The sequence below is a fragment of the Camelus dromedarius genome, chromosome 16 (assembly GCF_036321535.1).
Source record: "Camelus dromedarius isolate mCamDro1 chromosome 16, mCamDro1.pat, whole genome shotgun sequence".
NCBI lineage: Eukaryota > Metazoa > Chordata > Mammalia > Artiodactyla > Camelidae > Camelus > Camelus dromedarius.
In genome coordinates, this window is record NC_087451.1 from 20,864,080 (window position 1) to 20,888,988 (window position 24,909).

Genomic DNA, 24,909 nt, shown 5'->3' on the forward strand with positions numbered 1-24,909 from the left:
GCCAACCCCGGGCCACTCTGTTATCATACAGGCGGGAACTCCTTAACTAAGACCCTTAGTCTTTGACATTTTTAAATGGTTGAAAAAAGAAGCCAGAGTTACCTGAAATTCACGTTTCAGTGTCCATAAATAAAGTTTTATTGGAACACAGCTGCACCTGTTGGTTATTATCGTCTACAGCTGCTTTTGTGTGACAGTAGTAGAGCAGAGTAGCTCTGACTGAGATCCCATGAGCCTCAAAGCTTAAAATATTTACTATTTGGCCCTATACAGACAAAATCTGCTGACCCCTGGCCTGTGTCTCAGGACCCACAAGACAGGGCTGACCCATGGCACATGCTAACATCTGGGCTTCAGGAAAAAAGTTTTCTGATGTCTGGTAACGTAAAATGCGACTTAAATATCCCCTTAAAAAAGGGGGAACTAGTTAAATTAAGGAGAGCATACACTAGCAATGGACTGTTCTATGGCTGTTTTGGAAAAATGAGTTCGACTTTAGAAAGCCACTTTTACCTCATGCCCCTTTGCTCCAGAGTGACTCACTCAGGACATGAAGCCAAATTCTTAACGATCTCAGCATCACATGGACCAGTTCCTGCACTTTACAGATGGGGCACTGCACATAAACACAGTTTCCTCTGAAACTTCAAACTCTGATAACAACACAAAGCTGCTCGTGTGTTTATTTTGAGGAAGCTTATGATTAGAAAGGTCAGAAACAGTGCTACTTCCCTTTTCCTAGAAACCCCGGTTACCTTGTCAACGAGAACAACCCCTCGAGCCCGCAGAAGGCCAGGTTGCCAGGGAGTATAAACAAACCCAACACCCCGAGTGGCAGCTGTCAGCTGCTTTCTCTGCGGCTCTGGTCTAAACAGCAGCTGGCTCTCCTGTCACCAGGTCCCCTCCGAGTGCAGGTTCACAAACATCACTCATGTCAACGGTGCCGTCCGGTGGAAAGGTGGCCATCAGTCAGGTGGGCACAGGCGAGGGAAGTGACGCATCAACAGGTGCATCTGGGAAGGACCTGGCGTTCTGCCCGGGCACACACCTCTGTGAGGCCCACCAAGTCTAACTTTCTGTGTTTTCCTCTCTCGTGGCAATTTCCCTGGGGAGTCTTGGAGGTCGAGAGACAGAGTCGCTGGCTGGGTTTGCTCTCCCCGGCCCAGGACCACAGCCTGCACACCTTGTATAAATCCTGCCGCTCCTCCTTCTATAACCCTTCTCTGGCCTTCTTGCAGGTCACTCTGCAGCCTACCTGCTAGGATCCTGGTGTCGCTGTGAAGGCCCAGGAAGCCCACAATAATTGCGGGCAAGGAGGTACGAGCCTAACTCAACTCAGAAATGCACAGAAAACTTCTGTTACAGGTTAGAATAAATCATGAAGGAGCCCCAGCATTTCCCAAAGAACATTCTAAGAAATGCCAGCCAGTGAGATACTTCAGGGAAGAGAGAGTGATGCTGTGGTGAAATTAGGAAATCCTCACTGTCGTTAAGCCCTGCTCAGGTAGCCACTAGTGCATCCCAGGTTCCAAGAGATCGTGTAGTAGCTTAACCTGTTTAACTTGACTTAAACCAGCTGTGCGCTGTAGACCCCTCCGAGATCCCAGTTTGGAAAACACAGCCCCAGACCATGAAGCTGAGTTCCACAAAGATGCCAGGTGGTCGTGGGGTTCCAAGGATGACCCTGACCTTGAAGGGCACCCTTCCCCACCCAGGCGCGGCCCCCTCCCACCCAGCCCGGCGGGGAAGACAAGATCTCACTGCAGGTAGACTTCAGAAGGAAAAGGCTAAAACCCAGGAGGTGGAGGAGGGAGGGGAGAAACGCCCCCCACCCCCGACAGAGGACCCAGGAGCTGGCGCAGGACGCTCCCCGGAGCGAGACTCACCGTTGGTGGCCGTGTTGACATAGTAGCGCCGGCCCTGGGGGGACAAGTAGCTCTGCCAGCCCGGTGGAAGGACGAAGGTCTGGCTTTCCTCTCCCGGCGGAGGGGGGACCATTCCAGGCTTCTGTGGAGGAGGAACGGAAAGGTCACACACATGTGGCATTTTTTGCAGCTGTCTTTCAACCAGGAAGTCAGAGGCAGATAAAGGCTCCTTGGTGTGTCTCGACGTTGAGGGGTGTGTGGCCCACAGGCCTCCCTAGGGGAGGTCACCGTCCACGTGTGTGTTTCGGGGGTTGCCTGAGCGGGAGGAGCCCTTGATTTTCAGAACGACCGGAGAAGGGACAGCTCCCCCCAGAGGACAGAGGAGATGCCAGTCAATTAGCAGAGCGGAGCTTTCTCCTCCTGGCCGCTAGAAACCCACTTACAGGGCTCCCACTGCGGAATCTGAAAATCCCCAGGACCACCGAATTCAGCAGCAGACGAGGCCCAGGGCCTGGGGTGGGAACCCCCCAGAAGTAATTAACGCAAGTCGCAGCGGACTTCCATAACAAGTCCGGGAACTGATGAAGGGCTGGGTGGGTTTTTCCTAATCTAGTATCCAAATCACTCTGGCAAGGAGAACTGGGAGTCTGAGTGGAAAGAGGCTTCCTTTCCATTGTACGCACTTGTGTACGGTTTAATTCTTTTAACCATGCACAGTAGTACTTTTCTTTAAAACAAAATGAGAGAAAAATATGTAACAGAGGAACGAGATGCAGATACAAAGGCTGAAACAGACAATTCCTGGTGGTGGGATGACAGGGAATTTGTAGTCTCTTCTTTTTGCTTCTCTCCTCCACCTAAATTTCCTTCAATAAACACAGAAATAAAAGTTGTTAGCTCAAGAACATTTAAAGATAAGGAAAGAGGGTCCAAATGAGCCCATTCAATTGCTGTTCCTTGCGAAGAAAGAAAACTGACTAAAATCAGAATTCCAGCCACACGAGAAGTGCTGTCAATTTCTCAACAAAGATGGACTAATAATAAAAAATATTAAAGCTCATCAGCTCTTCCCAAGCATCCTCAGCATTCCCCAGCCAGGCCTGCAGAGGCGGTTTCCAGTCACTAAGGACCCCTACTTAGGAAAATAAGAGACTGAAAGCCAGCAGTAGAGACACGCAGCTCCCAGACTGCTCTCGGCTTTCTGAAGCTGCGAAACCACAAGCGTCCGCTCCCTGTGGTGTGCCCTGCACGCCCTCAGCGGGATCAGACCAATCCTAGCTGCTCCTGGGACTCAAGTAAACAGCCTCCCCGTGGCCCTCTGCGTAGTCACGGTGCGTGTTTCATTACGAATTTTCACAATTTAATTAAAAGCCCTCCCCCATGCCCCAAATGCTTCTGTCTCCCACACACCTGTCAACCCGCAGTGCCTCTCTGATTCCGTGTGAAAGGCTGGCTTCTAAAGACGGCAGCCAGGAGGCCTCCTCACCAGCAGGGCACATTCACCGAGCCCAAGCACACACCTGAGCATGTTTACCTGGGCGTCTAGACACTGCTCTCGCCTCTCCCGATCGACGGGTGGTCAAAATACATGCAAGACCAATAGCCCTATGATGAGCACAGGGCTTGTACATATAAAATATCCCACGTGCAGGAGGTGGACCTTTTGGGTGAATGGAGTTGGGCGTAAAGTAGGAATGGGAAGGTCTTGGCTTGAGAGAAGAAGTCTAGAACCAGGTTGCTTCTGCTTGAGTTCAGGTAACTTATAATCTAAGAAGAGAAGGCCAGATGGGTGCTTGTCTAAATAACCTGGTAAGAAATGAGAACTTGTTAAGGGGTGTTAACCAAGGGTCAGAGATAGACACGGCCAGAAATAGGTGGCCGAGGAGAGAGGGACCCAGAAGCACAGTGAACCAGCCCTGTGGCCTCAGGCTCACTTAATCCTGACGCGACCACATAGCCGCCATATGACCCGGGGAAATGACTCGCCCCACCTGCCTATTGCCACATCTGTGAAATAGAGGATGATGGTATTAGTCCAGCTGTAGAAGATGCCATGGAGGTTAATAACCAACTGGGGACCTAAGGCAGTGACTGTCACCATCGTACTCAAAAAAATGGGAGTTCCAGCCAAAAGGGGACCATTTGATGCCAAGCTTCACACAGCCTCTGCCTCCTGTGATGGGAAGTTCAGGGGCACACACCCAGCCTCCACCCAACTCTCACAGCAGCTGAAACATCACCATTCACAGTCACTTCCCTGAGGTGTCTGTTTCCAGGACTACTCAACTTAAAAGGCAAACACATACCCACAGGGGAGGCTGATGGGTTAAGACGCTGACTCACATGCTCTGGTGAGAAGGCCTCTCCTTATCTGGGCTGGTGGACGGAACCTGCCTGACTCTCTGGGTCCCACCTGCGGAATCGATCAATGAAATCCATCCCATCTCCACAGCTGGGTGGTACTTTTCTCTTTAGAATGACTCCAGTTAATTTACTTAATTCTGTAGGGTCAGAGCAGCCCTGCTTTCCAACTAAGGACACTGATGACCAAGGAGGGGCTGTGACTGCTCCGAGGTGTCCCCCATCTAGGAAACGCAGGACCTTCGGAAGGTACCTGGAGGAGGCATCTCTGATGCCGAGCCAAGGAGGGCCAAGAGGTGCTGACAGAGAGAGGGGGCACCAGGGCCAACTCAGCCAATTTCCTAATGTGGCCATTGTGGCAAAGATGGTCCCCAAATCCTCTCTAGCAAGGTCCCTGCTCTGCCTGCCATCTGTGCTCTGCCACCACCCTCCAAGGCCGCCACAGTCCCCTTGCCTTCTCCCCTCTCCCAGATAGAAGTTATTCCTGTTGGCTGGCCTGAGATAAGTCAGGGGTCAAAGACATGGAGACAACTGGGTACATCCCAAGAGAACTGGAAACGGAGCTCAAACACTACACTTACACACACATGTTCACAGCAGCGTTATCCACAATCACCAACAGGCAGAAGCAACCCAAGTGTCCATCAGCTGATGAACAGACCAAGCGAATGTGGTGTATCCATAAAAAGGAATATTCAGTCAGCAAAAGGAATGAAGGGCTGATATGCCCTAACCCACGGATGAACGGTGAAGTCACACTAAGTGAAATAAACTAGACACAAAACCCCAGATTCTGTGTGATCCCATTGACATGAAATGCCCAGAACAGGAAAATCCACAGAGACAGAAAGCAGATTAGTGGTCTCCAGGGACTGAGGGAGGGGGAAGATGGGTACAGGGTTTCGTTCTTGGGGTGATGAAAACATTCTGGAACTAGATGGTGGTGATGGTTGCACAAAACTGTGAATGTATACAGGTCATGGATGGTAAATTTTATGTTATGTGTATTTTACCACACACACAGTTGGCTTCCCCACCTGCAGGCCCTCATCCAAGAGGCCCAAACCACCATGGTTACCTCACTTGTCATGGCCGTGGACGGGCAGGCCTCGTGGGAGAGCTGCCCCACAGCCGTCAAGGGGATTCAGCTGAGTGACTACCCAGTAATTAAGGTCTCTGCCAAACCTATTCTTCTAATTACTTTTCTTCCAAGTTCCTTCCAAGTCAAATCCTCCCCTTCCCTTCCCTAGTCCTGTGGCTTCTCCCCTTCCATTCTGGCATCTCTTTCCCATGGGAATAGGAACTAGACGCAGTGGTGAGGCTGGCCCAGGGACTGGGGGCCCCGCGTACAAGGAACAAGATCAGAAGGAGTGGGAGTCGAGGGAGATGAAGACAGTTTACTCCAGCTCAGAAATTCTTAACCTAATGCCCAGGATGGCTGTGCGGGAATTAGAAAACGCTGTCTCTTCCTCCAGATAGGCCAGCCCCCTGAGTGCAAGGCTGGGTTTCAGCCTCCTTGACTCCCTAGTCTGGGCCCCCTTGTTCAGTAAACAACCTGCTCAACTGCACATGACAGCCCATCCTCTGAGAATCGGAAGAAAATGATGGAGCTTCTGCCCCAGCAAATGAAGGCAGGTGAACACGTACTCACTCACCCTATTTCCTATGGAATAGCAAGAGTCTCTAGAGCACTCCAGAACTCCAGTCTCAGGTACTCAAGAAACATCTGAGCACAGATCCCATGTGTGGCCGTGACAGTGACACTCACCGCTCACCAAATGCTACAGCGCACAAGGACTGGGCCAGGTGCTTTACATACTTATCTCTGATCTTCACCACAAGCCTACCACACAAACACCATTTTTCTTTCCCGTTTTAGAGTGAGGAATCTGAGACTCAGAGTTTAATATCTCACCCAGTGCTGCACAGCTAATTAAATGGTAAAATCAAACATGAAAATACTAGCTTTGTCCTAGAGACTTCTGTCCAGTCATCCAAATCCTGGCTACCCTCAGCCTGTCTCTCCCCAGCTGTCCATGAGCAGCTCCATGTCTTCACCTGGACCACCTGACGTCCCAGCTCCCACTGAAGGAGGATGGCAACTCATTCTCCTGCCTGTCTCGTGGTCTCCAAATGAGCATATGCCTTCCAAGGAGACGGGCAGAAATATCACCACCCACATCCAGGCAGTCACGTTCCCCGGCTGCGGGTTGACTTCCTTGTCTCCTTACTTAAAACAACACAACCGAAGGAATTTTCCTCTTAATGATGGCTACTGATTTCCCCCGGGGTGGGGGTGGGTAGAGCAGGCAAACAAAGGGAAGTCACTCAGAGATTAAAAGCAAATCCCCCTACAGCAGTGTTTCTCAGAGTGTGGTCCCTGGGACACCCAGTCTTTCCCCTGGGATGTGGGTTAAAGTGTAGATTCCAGAGCCCTGACTCACACATCAAATCAACCTGTGTCTGGGACGCCTGCTGCCTTTTAACAGGCGTCCCAGGTGCGTCTATGCTCTGTGAACTCAGAAGAGACTGGTCCGCGGCTTTAGAGGGGAGCCACTGAGAGAAAACATCACTTCTGACACCAGAACTGCGAACAGGGAAGTAATGATTTACAAAAGGACAGTGTATGGCTGCATGGCTACTTATTAAAGAAAAGGGTCTAGCCCCTAGCCCAGACCCTTCAGATAGACTATTTTAAGAGAGACTTGATCTTGTGTCTGCAGCCCTCAGGCAGTAGCAACCCCACACTCCGCTCCCCACAGCCTCCACCACAATTCAAGTTCAACCCGGAACTCCTTTCCCCTCAGGAGACTTCTGGGAGCACCTGATTCCTACCTTCTGCAGCTGTGAGCAAATGTTATTCGCCAATGGTAACGGGTGGTCTTCAGATACTGGATTTCGCAGCCGGATCAGACAGTTTTAAGGTCCTCCTATTCCACGTCCTCTCACATCCCAAACCCAGAAGCAATAGGAGCTCTAAAGAAAGGCATATCCACGGGGCCCCACACCCCCACTCCCCCCACACCCAGATCTATATATAACAGTGCTGAAGTTGTCAGCCTAACGAGCCACTTTCTGGCAGACCCGTTGCCATGGCAATGACTGCTAATGAGCCCGCTGCTGTGATTGGCACGGCTTGAAGGCTTCTCCACAAAGAACTCTCCAGCAACTTCTTCCTTCCCCAACCACACGGCCAGCTGGGACACCTGGGAGCAGCCAGGACCTGGCTGGGTGTGCCTGGGAGCGCCTGGGAGGCATGGGTCTCTGGGAACTGGTTTGTTGGTGGTGCGCCCGGAGCAGTCCAGACCCAGCGGCCAGGAGTGGCCTCCACTGTCACTCAACGTGGGTCAGCCAATTAGTGACGGGGCTGCAAGGGAGCCACCAAGAAGACCAAGTCCTGGCTGGGCAGGAAACTGGAGAGTCACGTCCTCCCCATGCCTTTCTGCCGGACACCTGTTTAGGGTGGAGAGATTCCTGTGCAAAGCCAGGAACGGCTACCCAAGGATAAATGAGCTCCGACTCCAGGTTGAAGACACAAGGCAGAAAGCAGGGCCTCCTCCCACACCCACGCCGCAAGCCTCAGGGTCTGTGTCTACACGAATATCGGGCACCTTGCCTCGGTCTCACAGGTGAGAGTACTGTTCTCTCTGGCTGCCTTTCTATCCATAGAGAGCGACTCACAGAAAATAGCTGGGGGAAGAAGGAGGGGACCCATGGCAACAGCACGATGCATTTTGGGAAGTATAGTCCTCACAAGCAGTTTTACAGGCTGGTGGGGAGAGGATGGACACTGGCACCATCTTCACGTTCTTCTAGGGGTGAGAGATCTGGAGACCTGGCCAGAGGGAGGAGGAGGACAAGAAGTCACACAACAGAGAAACAGACTAAGGTTCAGGAAGGCAAGGCCATGTCCATCTTGCTCCTAGTGTTAGTCTCTGTTCAGTACCCAGAAAACTGAATGGATGGATGGATGGATGGATGAATGAACAAATGAAAACTGGGAATTGTAGTAGCAACTGGGCTTTAAACAGATGTGAGAGGCTATTTCGCCAAACAAGTAGGCAGAGAATGGCAGTCCATGCAGTGTGTGTGCCCTACCTGTGAGCAAACCCCAGCTCTTCACGGATCTGAGTGAACCAACTGTTCAACTTTGAGTGCAGGGAGGTGGGGGAGACAAGATAAGAAAGCGTTTAAGTGCAGAAAATAGACCGAGGAACAGTATCTGAAAGCCTCAGGAGAAGCACAAACTTCTACTTGAGAGCTCATCTGGTCTCAGAAAAGAAAAAAAAAAATTCCAGGAAACCATTCAGCAACCTCAAAAGTGGGCAGGAAGATACAGCATCCATCATACAAAAGCAAAAAGTCATAAGGAGAGAACAGATACAAAAAAGGCAAGATGGTTTAAAAAAAAAAAAGATATCAAAGAAGGACAGGATATGCTCCAAACTGTAGGGAAATTTAAAAGGTAGTAACAGGAGGAACATCCACATTGGTTACAATAGAAGACAGAATTCGTACTGCAGAAAGGAAAAAGAATTATGCGCAGAACAAACTTACGAACTTTTTTCCCCAGAATGCAAAGGAAATGGGAAAACATGAAAACAGAAGCGACAGAAGATATGGATGTTGTGCGTTCCTGAAGAAGTGAACAGAACAAAAGCTGTGACAGAAAAGAAACTATAAAGGAAGGTTAATGGGGGAAAAGAAAACTTCCCTCAGCTCAGAGAAGACGCGCACGCGGCGCGTGGAAGGTCCTGTGCGGCTCCAGGCAAAACGGGTTTTCAAAGCCCAACAAGCAAAGCCCTTCTAACAATACGTTTACACAGCAAAGATGAGGCTTAAGTCCTACAACTGTTTAAGTGGGAGGAGGGCACCTGCCTCCAATAAAGCAGCAGAAATAAGCCTCAGGCTCCTCCGTGACCACAGTCCCAAAGACAGCCCCGTCTGGATTGTTAACGCAGTAACACGCCGACCCCTTCCTCTGTGGCCCCCATGTCTTTCAAGAGTGAAAGCGATGGAAACACCTTGCGTTACAGACAAGGGTTCAGGATATTTACCACTCGTGTGGTTAGGAGATGCACTCCACCTGCCTGAAAGATTAAAATCATCACAGGTGAAGAAGGAAGACCTCCAGTTCAAAAGGGCCAGGGCTGAATACCAAAAGCTTTAAAAAAAAATGTGTACGTCATCATCACAAACCTAGTTACAGAACATGTGTATGTGTCACTATTCTCAATATATAGCATAAAAAATGAAATAGTAACCTGTATCACGAGTTCCAGGTAATACTAGAAAAGGTCACGGGGTGGGAGGGCAAAGTGAGGACACCAAGAGGAAGGAAGCAGGTCCCGCTCTCCCTTTCCTCCTCTCCCCACCCGTGCCGAGCCTATCAGGTACCTGCTGGTGGCTCCCCTCCTCTGGCATCTGGTATCTGCTCTCCTCTCTTCCCCAGAGGAGGACACGTTTGCAGCCAGAGGGAACACAGTTCTTGGAGACCAAAGACCTTCCTCCACAGGGAATCCTGAGCCCTGGAGTCCATAAAGTTGGACAGGTTGGGACCGAAGCGTTTCGCTGGATGAGGGAAAGCTCCTAGGGGCCCAGGGCTTCCAGAAGACTCAGTTGCACCCTCTGTTTGCCTTTGGAAGTTCTCAGCGCTCAGAGAAAACTCTAACCACTGCCCGGCCCGAGTCTGAGCTGTTCTGCGTCCCTTCATCCACTCTGCTTAGACGCCTGGTGAAAGGGGATTTAACCATAAGGCTCACCTCCAGCCTTTCCCAGCAAGAAGCCACAGAGCCATGGGGACACCATTCTCCCTTCCACTTCTCTGCATGCAGGATTCCTCAGCAAGCAAGACTGACTTAGAGGTTTTGCCAGAACCTTCCATGGGGATCCTCACACCCCCCCCTATCTATAAATCACCTGGTTGGCAGGGCTGCCTGTTGGAGTCCATTTGAAAGGAAATATCCAAACCAGGCTCTCCGCACTTAAATGCAAATGTCCCAGAACTCTTCTAAACCCGGTACCCAGGCATCCTCAGGCCTCGCTGGCCAGAGTGGATGGGTGGATGGGCTCACATTCACAGCAATAATCCACATCCCTCTGGCTTGGACCCCCCTCCCCCCACCCCACTTCCCCTTGCTTATGCCAGATGTTGTATCCGCTGCTGAAAAGCCTCCCAGGATGACACCTACATGTGCCCAGACGGGGGCTCACTTGGACTCCCCAGCTCCATTCCCCACGAGCATCTGCCTTGCTCTTCCTTGCCTGCATCAGCTACCTTCTGCAATCCCCCACGCGACTCTGTCACTGTCCTCCATCCACAAAGCTGCTAGAGGAAGCCTCGCCCTGTGGCTGCCGCTGGTGCCCACTACGAGAGGTGGACATCAGTGCCCTGGGGGTGCCCGCATCCACCAAGCTGCCAGCCCTGGGCCTGCAGGCTGAACCGCTTTGAGCATTGCAGACATGTCTCGCTCCTGGAAGACAGTCCAAGCCACTCTGCATCTCCATCTGCAAGCCCCCAGTGCCTCCCTGGGGGCCAATCAACTCACTGGGCCTGTTTCTCAGGACTCAATAGGCAGAGAACACAGAACAATAAACTCTGTATTTTCTGACCCCAAAAAGGAAGAGGATGATCTGGTTAACCAGGAATTTTGATTAACACAATTACAATGTAGTCCATGCAAGGAGACAGGAAGTCAACCCTCGCAGGAAAACTTGCTAAACTGGAAACCATGGGGGTCTCCACCGGGGCAAGGATGGATGGAAAAGTTTTGTAAACAATACCGTGAATTACAAGAATGAGCTGGAATGAATGAACCCTCCTGGTTCGGAAGCTATGCCATGGCCGTGAAGTGTCTGGGGGCCAAGCAGCAGGGGGGCCAAGCAGCAGAGGGGCGGGAAGGAATCGATCGTGTAGGAAGTGGCTTCCCCGTGGGCCCTGGGTACCTTCCTGCATGAGCCCCATTTCACCGACCCTGGAGGGAAGAGACTTTTATTCTTGTTGTACCTGGCAGACAGATTTAAGATAGAAGAGCCAATTAACAGGTTCGAGAGGAGACAATGCAAAAGATGAGGAACTCTGGACGGCTGGTGCTTTTCCTGGTGACACCGTCCGTCATGACAGGGATCTGAGAGATAACACGCTCTTCAGCATCTCTGGGGAGAATCTCCACCTTGACCCGAACAGCATGATTTGTGCCATTGAACAGCACAGTCACTCGTGCTGCTTACGAGGTTTGGAGCAGGTGCCCAGAGGCCGCCTGGCTGTGGTGAGGGCCACGTGGGGAAGGGGATTCCCACAGCTGTCCTGGAATATGAGAACGGCTCCAGGAATAAGATGGGAAGCCGCAGCTGCCTCCCCACCTTGGAGTCTAGAGGGGCTTGGGGAACCCCAGAGAAAGACCCCAGGTTTTGTCCCGTTTCTCAGGTCTGCCTGACTTTGAAAGGGAAAGGCAGTGTGCTCCCGGCAGCCTGTTCCAGCATCTGGCTTCTGAGCAGGAAAAATCCAAGTGATTCTGCTCACCGGCTTGTGATTAACAGAGACATTTTATTCAAACCCAGCTTCCTGATGGGCTGCTGAGAAGGCTGGCTCCCTTCCTCCTACCCCTCCCCTGGCAGATAAAAATAGCAGGGGCTGTTCTGACATCCTACCTCCACATTGGGACTTTCACAAGCATCTGCAGCAAGTACCGGGGGTCTGGGCATAACGAGACTGTGTTTCCCGGGCAACACGCTGTCTGTAATTTACAGTCCCCTTTGCCTCTCTGGACCTCTGTGTTCTCACCTGTAAAACCAGGGACTGCCAGCCCTCAAACACTGGGGTTCTGCACCCTGAGGAACGTCTTTCGTAACAGAGCCTAAAACTACCATAAGAGAAATTTCAAGGGATTTAAATGCCCAGCGCCAACTTGCAAAAGCAGCGGCCACATAAGCAAAAGCGAAGACAGAGACGTCCTGGCAAGGAACATAAATGTCCATGAAACATTACCTTTTATTTTTCTTTTCCTGTGCAAGTCCCCCAAACTCTTTTGGGCTCCAAAGAGGAAGAGGTCTGAAACTCTTTTGGTCTGGAGATCCTGCTTCATTCACTCCAGACTCAGAATTGGTAGGGGGAAAGATGCCACTAATGTGAAACAATTAGCAGAAATTGGAAATCATGAAATTTATGCCCAAACCAGGATACTAAGTTATGGGCATTATACCCCAAACCTCTACGTGGAGGCTGAACATGTAATTCTCCTCCTCTGCCACAGGTCACTATTCTGGCCGCTTTAAGGCTGAGATGTCCCTATTTGTCAGAGGAAGGAGATGGGCCAGAGTTTAGCACTTCCCATAGTTCTAAAGGATCTCAAAATGCACCTGAGATTTTCTATACTAGTTTCTATCTACACTGATGTCAATTCGCCTGCCCTGGGAAATGCTTTTGAAGGACACTTTGAGGCTCATACAGCAGCAACACTCTTCCTAGGGAGCTCCTGCCAGGGTGAAGCCCCCTCTAGATGATTCCAGGTCCAGCTTCCCTTCGCAGAGGAAAAAGCCTGGGAACAAGAGAGCTATGCCAGCACTTGGTACTGGGACAGGGTTGGGGGGACAGGCGGGAAGAGAAAAAGAAATACAGCCTTTCTTTAGTATTAAGGTGCAAAACCCCAAGATGCCTTATGCCACTCTTTCTGGTACTCTCAAGTTCTTCTGACTCTGAAGAAAACCCCATAACCAAATTTCCCAAGCATTCTGTCCTGTTCAAAATTGACCTAGGAAGTTCAGAAGTGAGGGAGGGAGTTGAAGGTTGCTAGCCCCGGCACTCAGAGGCTTGGCACCTCATGCAAACCAGCCTGCTTGCCAGAAAGAAACTTCAACGACAGGTGACACAGCTGCTGCCCACAGATGCTTGGGGGGGGGGGGGTTAGTGCCGTTTTAAAGGAAGGTGGACTGGAGCCCATTAGGGCACAAAGCTGGGAGTCTCTGACAGCTGGCCCGTGGCCGCCATCCAGCTGGTCCAGCTTGGCGGATGCTACTTGCAAGCCCACGGGCACCAAAAGAAACGCAGGGCAGCCAGTCTTCTCACTGCCGAGACGCAGTCCGGTTACGCTGCAGCCCCAACGGCCCATGCTCCCAGTGATTCCAATCAAAGGCCTCTGACTCTGCAAGCTGGTTCTCAGCGAGTCCTAATTGGCTCTGAACCCTGAGCACCGGAGGGAGATAATGGCTCAGAGGGGCTGGAACCGTTTCTATGAATCAGAAGGGGCACACTTCTGACCAACCCAAGTCATTTTCAGAGCCTCTGCTCCTGGAAACTAGATGAATGGGACAGCCGAGGACATGACTATGGGGGATGTACCCCCGGCTCTGGGGCACAGGGCAAAGAACACAGGATGTGAACAGGGAGGCGGCAGTGCCCAGGCCCGGAGCGGCCGCTGTCTTGCTGCGAGATCTTGAGCAAGCCACTTCATCTCCGCTGGTATGGAATTTCCTCATCTCAAGAATACGGAAGTTGGACCAGATGGTCTCCAGGGCTGGGGTTTTTTGTTTGTTTGTTTTAAATATATAGCCTAATAGTCGATGTTTCTGGATGTCAGTCTATCATTTTTGAAGACGTGCAATTGTTGGAGTAGGAAAAAAGTCACATTCAAGTGTAGACACAGGATTTAGAGGCATCTGACTGTCCTGGAACGCATCCCAGGCCCCAAACACCTGGGCTTCTGCCTCTCACCAGGGTGAGTTCTGGTGAGTTCTTCTATCCTGATGGCCTGTGTCCATCCCCTTCCCTGTCACTCCCAGAGCCACCCAGGGTTGTGCTCTATTTAGCCTAGAACCAGACGTCCATCCCAGCATCTTGGGTGTCCCTGTGTCCAAAGTTAGAATTTGCCTAGCATGGAAGGCAGCCTCCAGTGGAACTGTTCCAGGCTCGTGGGCAGACAGCACCTCTGCTCACCCCTCACACCACTCCTGCAGCCTGGGCACAACCCGCCAACGGCCCGCACCCCACACACCTCGGTCTCTGCCAAGAGCTTTTCTGGGCTCCTCCCCACTCCCTGAATGCCCCTCAGTGTTCATCTTCTTGCTAATCCCTTCTTCCCCATAAACCTCCTGGCCACCATCCTCAGCCAAGGCCAGAAACACCAGAACCCCCAGGGCTCTGCAGCCAGGTCCTGGGCAGCTGTAACTGTCAGAACTTGATGGATTGGTCTCAGTTCTTTACCAGAATCCTTCTCCAAGTGTGGTCCCTGCACCAGGAGCCCAGGCATCCTCTGTGAGCTGATTAGAAATGTAGTGAGTGCTTAGCATGTGCAAGGTCCTGGGTTTAATCCCCAGCACCTCTGCTAAAAAATAAATAAATAAACCTAACTACCTCCCCCGTCAAAAAAAAAAAACAAAAAACCAAAAACAAAAAAACAGGCAAGCTCTCGCCCCACCCTAGAGCCAGGCTCTACAATTTTCAAGGTCCCTGGGCAATTCAGATGCACCTTGAGCTCTGAGAAGCCCTGCTGTGAACTTTCCTAGGTCAAGATGCTCCAGGATAATGAGCACTCTTTCTCCTCCTGGTACAAGTTCAGGCGTCTATTGCAATTCATGCCGAAACCAGAGATGCTGATTTTGACCCAGCCAGTGGGACAGAACGTCCTGGAAGAAGCTTCTGTGCAGAGACAGACGAGCCTTTCTATCGAAAGTGGACTTCCCTCAGCTGTCCAGAACCTCAAGACAGTGGCTGCTAAAGTCTTGGCTGATAAGAGATTTTCTCTTTCCAACGCGGGGAGTCTAACTTTTAGAGGCAGAAGGGTTAGCGAAATAAGGCTGTTCTCCTCCTACATCTCAGGAAAGCATCCATCATCTTTATGGAGGCCACTGCTGCCACCACCAAACTGGACAGAAGCCTCCAGTCGAGCCTGGAAGCACAGTGCAGATACCAGATTAACTGGACAGATCTTCTAGGGAGCTGTGTCCCCTAATGGGCTTTTCACCCTGCAGTGCCCCTGCTGGAACTGGGCCATGGAGTAGAGAGTAGGTGGGTGGGTAGAAACCAGGCCTTGGATTTGGGAGGAATTAAGTGGGAGAGGCAAGATCTCTGATCCCCATGATAGAAAAATGCACATCTCTACCCTGCTTCTCAGTCACAATGAACTAAACTGCTTCCCCAGGTAACCAAGGGGGAGCCAAGACTCCCCTTCTCTCAACAAACACCCCCTTTCAATCATCTCCCCCTCTCTTCCTGCTTTCTCAAACAGCAACCGCATCTTCTCTTCCCCTCCCTCCACTTGCCTTGGGCCTGCGAAAGGCGCCCCCAACACACCAGACCTTGTAAGCTCAGCAGCTGGGAGCCCACATCTCGGGGGGGTTCTGAGAACGGCCTCTTTAAAATGTCAACGTCATTCCAGGATCATGCGGAGAAAAGCCAGCTGAACACACATCAGCAGGCGAGCAGGATCGGGTCTTACCATCACTGGGGAAGAGCTCATCTTCGGGGGCTGTGCACTCAGAGAGTCGTGGGTCCTGTCTGAAGTCGCCGGGCTGAGGGCCAGGCCCCTGCCAGCTTCCTCTGCATGGCCCCCTCTTCGGGAAATGAGGCCCAGGCGAGCAGCTCCCCCAGGGTCAGGGCGCCAGGCACCCGGGAGGATGTTCCTGCGGCTTTTCTCACTGCTGTTCTTTCACAAAGAACCCACCACATTGCGCATTTCCTTCCAAATCTGCTCCTCTTGTGGGGAAATCAGCAACACATTCTGGACTTTCCAGATGCAAAGGATCTGGAGGCCTGCTTTCTTTCTTTCTTTCTTTTCTCTTTTTTTGCACTCTCCCTTTTTCCCCTTTCTCAGCTAAAAAAAAGTTGGCTGAGGTCACGACATACAATGGCCAAGCCTGTGTCACTGACCAGATGCCTCCCACCCCCAGGCCGGTGGACAAGAGCGCCTTTGTCCTCTGTATTTTAGGCGGGACTCCCTGGGTCTGCCCAAGCCCTGCTGGGGAATGTTCCGCCAACTTCTTCCCAACCCGAAGTCACGGCTCTGGCCCCAGCTCCAGCCCCAGCTGCGTGAACCCAAGGCCAGATAAAAGTCAACAGAAAAAGGATGGAAAAGGCTCCCCCAAAGAACCAGTGTGTCAGACCCGTCCAGGGCTGGGAAAGCCGCGGCTCCCAGAGGGGCAAGGTGAGGGTCCCCTGCCTTCACTCACCCTCGTCACCTCCAAACCAGGACAGACAGCAGGTGAAAGCGGAGGCCATGTTGGGCATCTCAGATGAAAACAGCTCATGGGTCACAGAGCAGTTAAGTTTCAAGTGAAGAAAGGATTGTGGGAGCAACATCGCCTCCACCAACGAAATGAGTTTCAGCAGGGACTTGGATCCTTGGTGAATATATCACACTGCTCAGAAAGCTTTTTGGAGTAGCTGAAGGTTTAGCACTTCAAATGTCATGCACTTCTAGGGGCAGGTTATAGCTCAGTGGAAGAGCCCACGCTTCACATGCCCGAGGTCCTGGGTTCAATCCCCGGTACCTCCAATAAAAAAATGATTAATTAGTAAAAAATGAATTTTTTAAAATGCCATGCACTTCTGGGTTTGCTTTCAGATGCAAACCTCTGGGATTTTAGGAACTGATTCTATTGAAGTAAATACGGTTTTCCGGAGGAACCAAGGTCCCGAGGCCTGGGTGATTTCCTATAAACTATCACTTCTTTTCTCAAACACATGGATGAAGTGTCCACTATGAAGAGGTTTCAATGCCAGCTCCTTGGGTGGGGGCGAGGACAGCAATGCTATCCTCGGGGGACAGAGTCAGACCAGGGTCACACCCTCTAAGCTTCAGTTTCTTCCCGTGTAAAATAGAGATGACCGCAGAATCTTCCCCACATGGCTGCTGTGAGGATTAACGGGGAGAAAGAACTCCACGTAAATACTTCACGCAGCGCGAGGGTCACGCAAGTCATTAGGGCGGCTGTTACTATCAGCAGGGGCTGGTGGAGTAGGACTTGCCCTGCAGTTTCCCTGGACACAAAAAAGTTGAGCCTCAGCAGCAAACACAAACCACCCAATTTTAAAAGAGGTGAAGGGCATTTCTCTAGAGAAGATATACAAATGGCCAAAAGCACATAAAAAGATACTCACATCCCTAGTCATTTGGGAAATGCAAACCGCAATGAGATCACACCTCCCACCTTATTCACAAAAGCCAAAGGTGGAAACAACCCAAGTGGCCACTGATGGATGGATGGATGGATAAACAAAATGTGGTCCATCCATACTGGGATACTGTTCAGCGTTAAACAGGAATCTGACACATGCAACATCATGGATGAACCTGGAAAACACTGTGCTATGGGAAATAAGCCAGCCACAAAAGGGCAAATACTACACGATTCCACTTCTGTGTGGTTCCTATAGTGGTCAAATTCACAGGGGCGGGAAGTAGAATGGTGGCTGCCAGGGCCTGGGGGGAGGGGGAGGGGGAGTTACAGATTAATAAGGGACAGAATTTCAGTTTTACAAAGTGGATAAGTTCCTTAGATGGACAGTGGCGATGGTTGTACCACAGTGTGAAAATACCTAATGCCACTGAACCATACCCTTGAAAATAGTTAAAATGGTAGATTTCATGTTAGGTTTATTTTACCTCAATTGAAAACAAAAGTCTGGGACCCACAGACATAGTTTAGATCAAGAGAACCTGGCCAGTGTGACCCAGAAACAGGCACCCAGAGGGAAGCTACCCAGCTCCCGACGAGAAAGGCAGCCAGAAAACGAGAGGGACCATGGGCAGCAGGGCTCACCGAGCTCCACTGTGCATTCAGTCTCAGGGACCTCGTCCTGCGCTGGACAAATCGTGTTGTCCGATAATGACAATAAGAAAGAATATCTGGGAATGGCAATGACTCACTTTTTCTAAATGCTTCATAGTCCTGGAGGGAAATCATTCACCAGCCCGTGCAGTCTCCAGGGTACAGGGTCTCAAAGACACGCCCACCCCCTCCCTGATGGGCAGCCCCTTGGCTACGTGGTCCATCAAGCAACTAACAGTGACTAACGACCCCTTTCTGAATGCTGTGGACCATGCAGGCAAGCATCCTGTACAGGACCTGACTTCTAAAGCTTGGAAGATAAGGCAGAAACACAAGTGAAAACAAGGAATAACCGTACATGGGAGTCTGTGAGTAATGAGCGCCAACTGATAAGCCGACGGACAATGAGAGCTTTCAGAATCCAGAGGAAGGCAGAGCCCTTTCAGCTGGGACGGGCAGGAGAGGCTCCTCAGAAGGTACGGAATTTGCCCGACAGCGGGGATGGAAAGGAAGGGCTTGACTGGAGCAGAGGGACAGGAAGTAAGAAGGAGAATAAGCCCTGGTAACTGATGAGACATAAGGGGAATGGGAGAAAGTAAAAGCCGGCGCTAAAGGGAACGAGAGAACTGGTCACCCAGAGATCCAGCCGTGGTGGGAGCCATCCCAGGGCACATGGTGGAGGTTGTTGTCTACATATCCAAGTTCAAAGTGATCCCTGGACGAGTCTGGCCCTTGGCACGTGAACTGGAGCATCTGACCGGAGATGGCGGTGAAATCCTACAGGCTGACTCTGAATTCAGGCAGAAAGGGTGCACAGCAGAACCTTGGTGGGGATGGGGAGGCTGGCATTCAAGTAGCAGGAGAATGAATTCTCCCCGATGCAACAGCCCAGTCCATCCCACCCCTGCGCCCCTCTCAGAACTCTTAAAGGCAAAAAACCAGGTTTTAATCCTCTTCCCCTCCAACCCAGCCCAGTGCCTCACACTCAGGGGCTACATGATAGGGAGAAAATGGATATGAGGTTTGAGAATCAGAGTCACAGGAAGCAAACAAGGAAGGGCTCTTAAGAAATTCGTAGTTAAATGTCCATGTGATGGGGTGGGAAGGGATAAACTGGGAATTTGAAAATTGCACCTCTTGAGGAGTGATGGAAATGTCAGCTATCTTCATTGTGGTGGTGGTTTCATTGGTGTAGACATCTATCAAAATTCATCAAATTGTACATCTGAAATATGTGTAGTTTACTCTACAGGAATCACACCAAAATAAAGGTGTTAAAAAAAAAAAAACAAGTGTCCACGTGAGATAACGAAGAAAACGCTTACTGACCACTGAGAGGCGGTTACCCCTGCTCATCTCCAAAGGAGAAATTTGGAAGTAAGGTGGGCGTGGAAATCTGCATACAGGTACACAAGGAGCTGGGGAGCGTTGAGGACAAACAGTGAAGGCAGGTAAGATATTCATATAGATGCCCACGCAGAAGAGAGCGAGAAAGAGGGCAGGGCTGTATGAAGGTAGGGGCTGGCCCAGCCCACGGGGCCAGTTGATGGCTTCCGTAAAGTGCCTGGAAGTCATTTTCTTGAACCCAACACGGTTGGGTCCAAGGACCCTCAAAAGGTTTGTATGTGTCCCACACTGTAACAGATTCCCAAGATCAAGTGGACATATCAGAAATGGCACCCAGTTTCAAAGGCCTCCTAACAGGCCCCGTTCTAGACCCAGGAGGTTTCCTCAGCTCAGCATCTCCCAGACCTCCGTCACCCACATTCCACTGTCAAGATTTTCCCATAATTATGCCTCGGCTGCACGATGCTTTACATGACTTTTTTAACTGACTTACAGGGAACCTGAACTTAGACTGGCCCTCAGCAATACATATCTGTGAAATCATGGATTCATTTGGTTGGTTTTTTTTTTTTTCTATTACACACTAAAATAAATGTAACTTAAAAACTGTTATCTCAATGTGATCTAAGATCATCTCGCCTAGCTTTAGTTGTAGACACAGCCCACTTTGAGAAACACAGCTTCAGGCCACGTGCAAAATGATCGTGCCGCATCCACCAAATGGCTTAAGAGGTTCTTTTTTGAATCCCAGAAAACCAAACTTGAATTCTTTACTGACCACATACCCACAACTATAGGAACGAGGTCCCCAGTGCGAGCCTGAGTCACCACGGGGAGGACCAAGAGCACAGTAAAGGGATGCAGAGGACTTCCCATGGAAAGGGACACCGGGCAGGAGCCCTGTGGACACCACTGTCGACTTCTGATTAAAGTAGCAATAAGAGGAAAAAAAAACAAAAGCTAAAACTCACCCAAGCTTCAAAAAAACTAAAAATTGTGGACAATCAGAATCTGGTGGAAAAACCCTCCAGAACCATTAAGGCCAGTGGAGCAAATGGAGAAAGTCTTATAAAATGGAGACTAATTGTGAAAGGGGAAACAGCCCCCACCCCCTCGCTGCTGTCTCTAACTGGAGATGCACCTGGCGTCTTCACCATTCCCAGCCCCTGATGTGAGGTGCATGACCTGCACCCACCTGAGCCCCGAACAGCCAGCTCCTGTGGCTCAGAAGCAGCCCGAGATCTGCTTCTCCGTCCCCATCACCTGTTTCTGTACAACAATTCCCAGGAAACAAGCAAGCAGGCAGCGCAGGTGGGTGCAGGGGCTGGGAAGGGGTATTAACCATTCAGAGCGGGATGAATCACACAGGTCAAGTAGGAAGAATGCCCTGGCCGCAGTACATGGGGATGGGACCAGGGGAACTGTGATTTCTCACGCACTCCACCTGTTCAGAACATCAGAGAGCCAGGCAGCCGAGGAGCAGTGTGCCAGGTGACAGCCAATTTGAACACAAGAACTGGACTGGGAGATGTGTGCATGGTTGAACCTGCAAGTATGCAACTTGGAAGGGAATTCAACCTTCTTCCAAGTGCACAGAGTACCACAGCCAGTGACAGATATCTGTACTCTGCTGATATAATGCAGAGTCTACACAGATCCTGCTTTGTTAAGAATGAGTAAAGAAAGGGAGGAAACACATGGGAAAAGAGTGAGGAAATGCCACCCAGAAGGCTCAAAGGAAGAGCACATCTCAGAAAGAAACGCAGAATGTAAGTCAAAGTGTCAGGAAACTGCTAGAGTCAAGAAGCTGTTACCTCTTTGAAAGAGGAACAGAAAAATCATAATGGAAAAAAACCAGGTAGAGTAGAATGGATGACATAAAGAAGAAACCAGATGAGGTAAGGATTATACGAAAACTGCTCATTTAAATCCACAGTAGCAGTTGTGGATAAATAAAAATATTAAAAGTTACATCAGTAAAGTGCAGGGTAAACTTAAAAGGATCTCCCAAAATTGCAAAGTGAAAAAAAGCAAGGAAATAATGAATTAGTGTGGGCTTAAGAAGGAACACATTAGAAAAGACCAGAACAAATATGTTAAAATGAGTAATCAATGGCAAAAATAATAAAAAGATGATTTAAAAATTCATGCACACCAACAGGAAAAGAGGGAAGGTATCTAGGAAATTAGTTCTTCCCCAGACTTCTCCTCTGCTCCTACTAACAGCTGGAGAACACTTCCCACTAGAATAAAAGCTCCGTGAGGCAGGGACTCTGTTTTCCTCACAGCTCATCGGGGCCTGGCATTGCGCATCTGAAAATGCTACAAACTGCTCAAAGACAAGTCCCACTGAGGTCAAAGCTTCATGGGCATGGTCGTTGTTTTGTTCAATCAACATTTGTTGAATGATGGAACAGGCTGAGCTGCAAATAGGAGTTTCTGTCCAAAAAGTTTGACATCGATGGGTACATATCCAGCCAAGCTGTATTAACATTGGATATGAAAGAAACAGCATTGTGCTGTACCCCAGAAGTTGATGCATTGTAATTGACTGTACTTCAAGCAAGCAAGAAAGCAAGCAAGCGAGCGAGCGAGCGAGCGAGCAAGTGAGCAAGCGAGACGGTTTCTTGAAGGTATGCAGGTGAAGACACCACCCACTTACTCTCCAGGCACTGAGAGATCAACTGAAATTAGGAAGATGCCACCAGGGAAGTGATCATTATCAATGCATCTGAGACCCCTCACTTAGTGAACTCTCCCAACTCAGGAATCCAGCCAATTGTGCTGTCTGGTGGATTCTCCAGATCAGGGATGAGGTTGGTATCTGAGTGTTTCCCTTGGTCCCCCTCTGCTGCTTCCCTCCATTCCAGAACCAGGATAACATGTTTCTCCTGCAACATCCTTCAAGGCCAGTACAGATGAAGCCTCTGGCCATGTGTGGGGAGCCATCTGTAGCTGATGCCACCTTTTCTGTCCAAGCTCCTGCCGACAATGGGGGAACTATTGAAGCTTTGTGGACGCTGTGCTGCGCGACTCACCAAACAAGGAGCCTCTGTCTCCCTCCTCCACCCAAGCAACGCTTCACTATGCAGAGCACCATCGAGGCCGCTTTCTTTGCCAGAGAACCTGAGTGGTGACTTTCTGCATATTTAAAACTCATATTGAATGAACCAAGTCTCCCCCCTACCCCCTTAAAACAGGAAAGACTAATAAACCACCCAGGGGCCAATGCTTTCTGCCATCAAAACCCTCTTTTATATCATCATCTCTCTAAGAGTGGTTCCTATTTTAGACATCAGAATCTGCTGCATGACCTCAACCACAGAAAAATAATGCTCTCCCCACCCCAAGCGAAGCACGAAGGAAACACACAAAAATGTTAACAGAGGTTATTTTCGTATTGTGGGATTCCGCTGTCTGTTGTAAGTGTATTTATTTTACCATATTTAAATTTTTTAGTAACTTTTTTAATTTTGAAAATTAAAAAAAATTTTTTTCTTTATTTTAAAAATGTATTTACCAAATTTTTTTTTACAAGCAGGAAAACACTGCCCTTCTTCCAAATGAATATATACAGCTTTAAACATACCATATGATCCCAATCATGTAGACAAATATATACACCAAAAAAACAAGGAAAAGAATGATATTTTTTCTTATTTCTGCTTTTCTGTATTTTCCAAGTTTTCCATAGTGAGCACATGAATTTTACTGCATTTTTAAAATCTTTAACTTACTCCATTATGAGCTAATGCACAAATATAGACTTATTTAAAATATTTAGATAATATTTGGTAGTAAAGTCCCCCTTGACATATCCCATCTCACTTGCCAGCCCCTAAAATGAACACTGTTCATTAGTTTAGGGTTCACTGTATTAGCTTTTGAACGGCAGGGAGACCTGCAGGGAGGGAGGGCTTTATTTGTAAGACGAATTGACTTAAGACAAAATGAACAACAGTAAAGAACTTTCTCAAGCAATGCAGGGCTGACACAAAAATCAGAGATGGAAGGGGCCTTAAAGATCATCTGAGCCCACGGTGCCATTTTACAGGAGGGGAAACTGAGGCTCAGAGACAGACGGGGATTGGACGCCGTGTCTCCCAGTCCCGGTACGGAGTCTCCCCCTTGCTCTCCGGCCACTCTACACCCTGGTGCTGGTATTGTCGTCATGGATGGAGGACTAGCTCTGGCCAGGTGGCATGGCAGAAGCCAAACCCCACTGAGGACCCCTCCCCAGGCTGACCCCCACACGGCTCTGTGCAAGGCGACCTTTGCCAATGAGCTTGGCTCTCTGCTCGACCGCGAGTCACTTCCTATCTGTTTGTGGCCAGTAAGCCTCCGTGAAGGGGGGTGACCCAGGGAGGAAACATCTGTGCACACAAAGAGGAGTCATAAACTCACTTGATTTTCCCTTTTGGCAAATCCTCTTCTGCTTATTTTTTTTCCACTCATTGAAATGCAAAGCTCCATTCCAACAAGGGAGCCTGGAAGATTCCAGAGGCTTCGAGGAACCACAGCCTCCCCTCTGTGACCCAAAACAAGGTATGCACAATGCACTGGGGTGTGGGGATGAGAAACAGGAGATGCAACCCCCACAGACCACTCGGTCACCCACAGACGTTCCTTCGCTTGTCCCCAAACCCAGCGTCTAACCTTCCGCCCGGGGAGAGGAAGTTCAAGTGCAGGTTCCACCCCCTGCCAGCCATACAACCTCAGGCAAGTCACGTCACCTCTTTGAACCTGTCTTTTTTTCTCTTCCACGTGTAAAAATGGAAATACCACCACCAATGCACAGGATTCTTGCCAAGACTAAATATGAGGGCCGCAACAATGGAAGAAAACTCCGTCAGTATTAGCTGTGCCCCGTACCGTCCCAGCCCTGTTAGATCACTGAGCGACCTTTAGGAAACCCATCAGCTGAGGTCACCAACGCTGAGTCACTCCAGCTGCACGACCTGCAGGCTAACCTCTCGGAGCAACACCTTCTGCCCTTCCTGACACAGACCACGCCAGCGAAGGAGAATGAGGAACAGCACGTGAGATGGAGTCGGCACGCTTGGCAGGCAAGACTGGGATTTCAGGGACCGTCAGAAGGAGCCAGTAAAACCCATGCAGCCGAGAACACCCATATCCACCGGGGCTGCTGGGGAGCTGGTGACCCCAGCAAACCAGACGGAGAAAGACAAGAGCTGTGAGTCAACCAATGCAAGGCCAGTCTTCAAAAAGCGGCCTGTGTTATGCCTTCATTTGACCTATTGCCGTCAGCAAGGACACCCCAATAGAATGCTCCCAACCCTGATTTCAAGCTCCTAATGAGACAGGTGCATAATAAGAAGGACAAAGGGTCAGGTTTTTTTTCCCCACCGAAGTTGATCCACTCTTAGTTCTTTCCTATGGTTCTTCCTTGATGAAGTGCTGTCTGTTGTGGTTGAGTAACTTGTATCTATTGTAGCTTATCTGACCTTTACAAGAATCCTGGGAGAATTTTATTTTCATTTTATAATCAAATAAACCCAGGTCTTATCCAAGGTCTTACAAGTAACCAGACACAGAGACCGGTTTGAGCCCG

General features: G+C 49.9%; 1 protein-coding gene across 4 annotated transcripts in view; it reads right to left on the bottom strand.

Annotated features, from left to right (window-relative positions):
- GAS7 (growth arrest specific 7) overlaps window positions 1-24,909 on the bottom strand; it is a 184,350-nt gene that overhangs the window by 64,848 nt on the left and 94,593 nt on the right. For 3 of the 4 annotated variants that reach the window (XM_031467632.2, XM_031467634.2, XM_031467633.2), the window contains exon 2: window positions 1,887-2,007. In XM_031467632.2, the coding sequence (XP_031323492.1) occupies window positions 1,887-2,007 (121 nt within the window). Of the gene's footprint in view, window positions 1-1,886; window positions 2,008-15,658; window positions 16,017-24,909 lie in introns of those variants that run through there. The other variant, XM_031467635.2, reaches the window with a different exon arrangement.